The sequence below is a fragment of the Etheostoma spectabile genome, unplaced genomic scaffold (genome assembly GCF_008692095.1).
Source record: "Etheostoma spectabile isolate EspeVRDwgs_2016 unplaced genomic scaffold, UIUC_Espe_1.0 scaffold314, whole genome shotgun sequence".
NCBI classification, from domain to species: Eukaryota; Metazoa; Chordata; class Actinopteri; order Perciformes; family Percidae; genus Etheostoma; species Etheostoma spectabile.
Window position 1 is genome coordinate 408249 of NW_022605583.1, and position 587 is coordinate 408835.

General features: G+C 49.9%; 1 protein-coding gene and 1 long non-coding RNA gene across 3 annotated transcripts in view; one reads left to right on the plus strand and one right to left on the minus strand.

Annotated features, from left to right (window-relative positions):
- capn3a (calpain 3a, (p94)) overlaps positions 1-587 on the plus strand; it is a 24260-nt gene that overhangs the window by 8373 nt on the left and 15300 nt on the right. For both annotated transcript variants that reach the window (XM_032511017.1, XM_032511018.1), the window contains exon 12: positions 356-564. In XM_032511017.1, the coding sequence (XP_032366908.1) occupies positions 356-564 (209 nt within the window). The remainder of the gene's footprint in view (positions 1-355; positions 565-587) is intronic.
- The window catches only part of LOC116686086 (uncharacterized), a 1561-nt gene continuing 1305 nt past the window's right edge, over positions 332-587 (minus strand). Inside the window, exon 2 of the long non-coding RNA XR_004331148.1 lies at positions 332-542. This is a non-coding gene — a long non-coding RNA (uncharacterized LOC116686086). The remainder of the gene's footprint in view (positions 543-587) is intronic.

Below are 587 nucleotides of genomic sequence, written 5' to 3' on the forward strand. Positions count from 1 at the left end.
AAGGGTTAAGTGGCGCAGGCTGTGTACTCTGCATCCAGAGTACTTTATCCATGTAATATTTTGTGTTACCATCTGAGGTCACTAAAGCACTCTACAAAGCCATGGGAGCGTTACGCACCTTCACACGCAAAACTGGGAAACTCTTTATAAATCCCGACTTTTGCGAGGAATGCAAATTTCACTCTGCTTCACGGGACTTTGTCCTGCGTAAAAGGTTTTCTAAATGAGGCCCCCGGACTAGACTAACTTATGAGGGAATTCTTTCTTCAGTTTTGTCCATTTTCATTAGGAGTGTAGGAACTGTTTCCATTCAACATTCCCTACCGTTTTCCCGTTGTGAACCCCCCCCTTCCAGATGCACGGGAACAAGCAGCACATGCCGAAGGAGTTCTTCCTGTTGACCTCCTCCAAAGCTCGCTGCAAGTCCTACATCAACCTGCGCGAGGTGACCCAGCGCTTCCGCCTGAGCCCCGGGGAGTATGTCATCATTCCCTCCACGTACGAGCCGCACCAGGAGGGCGAGTTCATCCTGCGAGTCTTCTCTGAAAAGAGGAACACCTCAGAGTGAGTGGGTGAAGGCAGTTTGG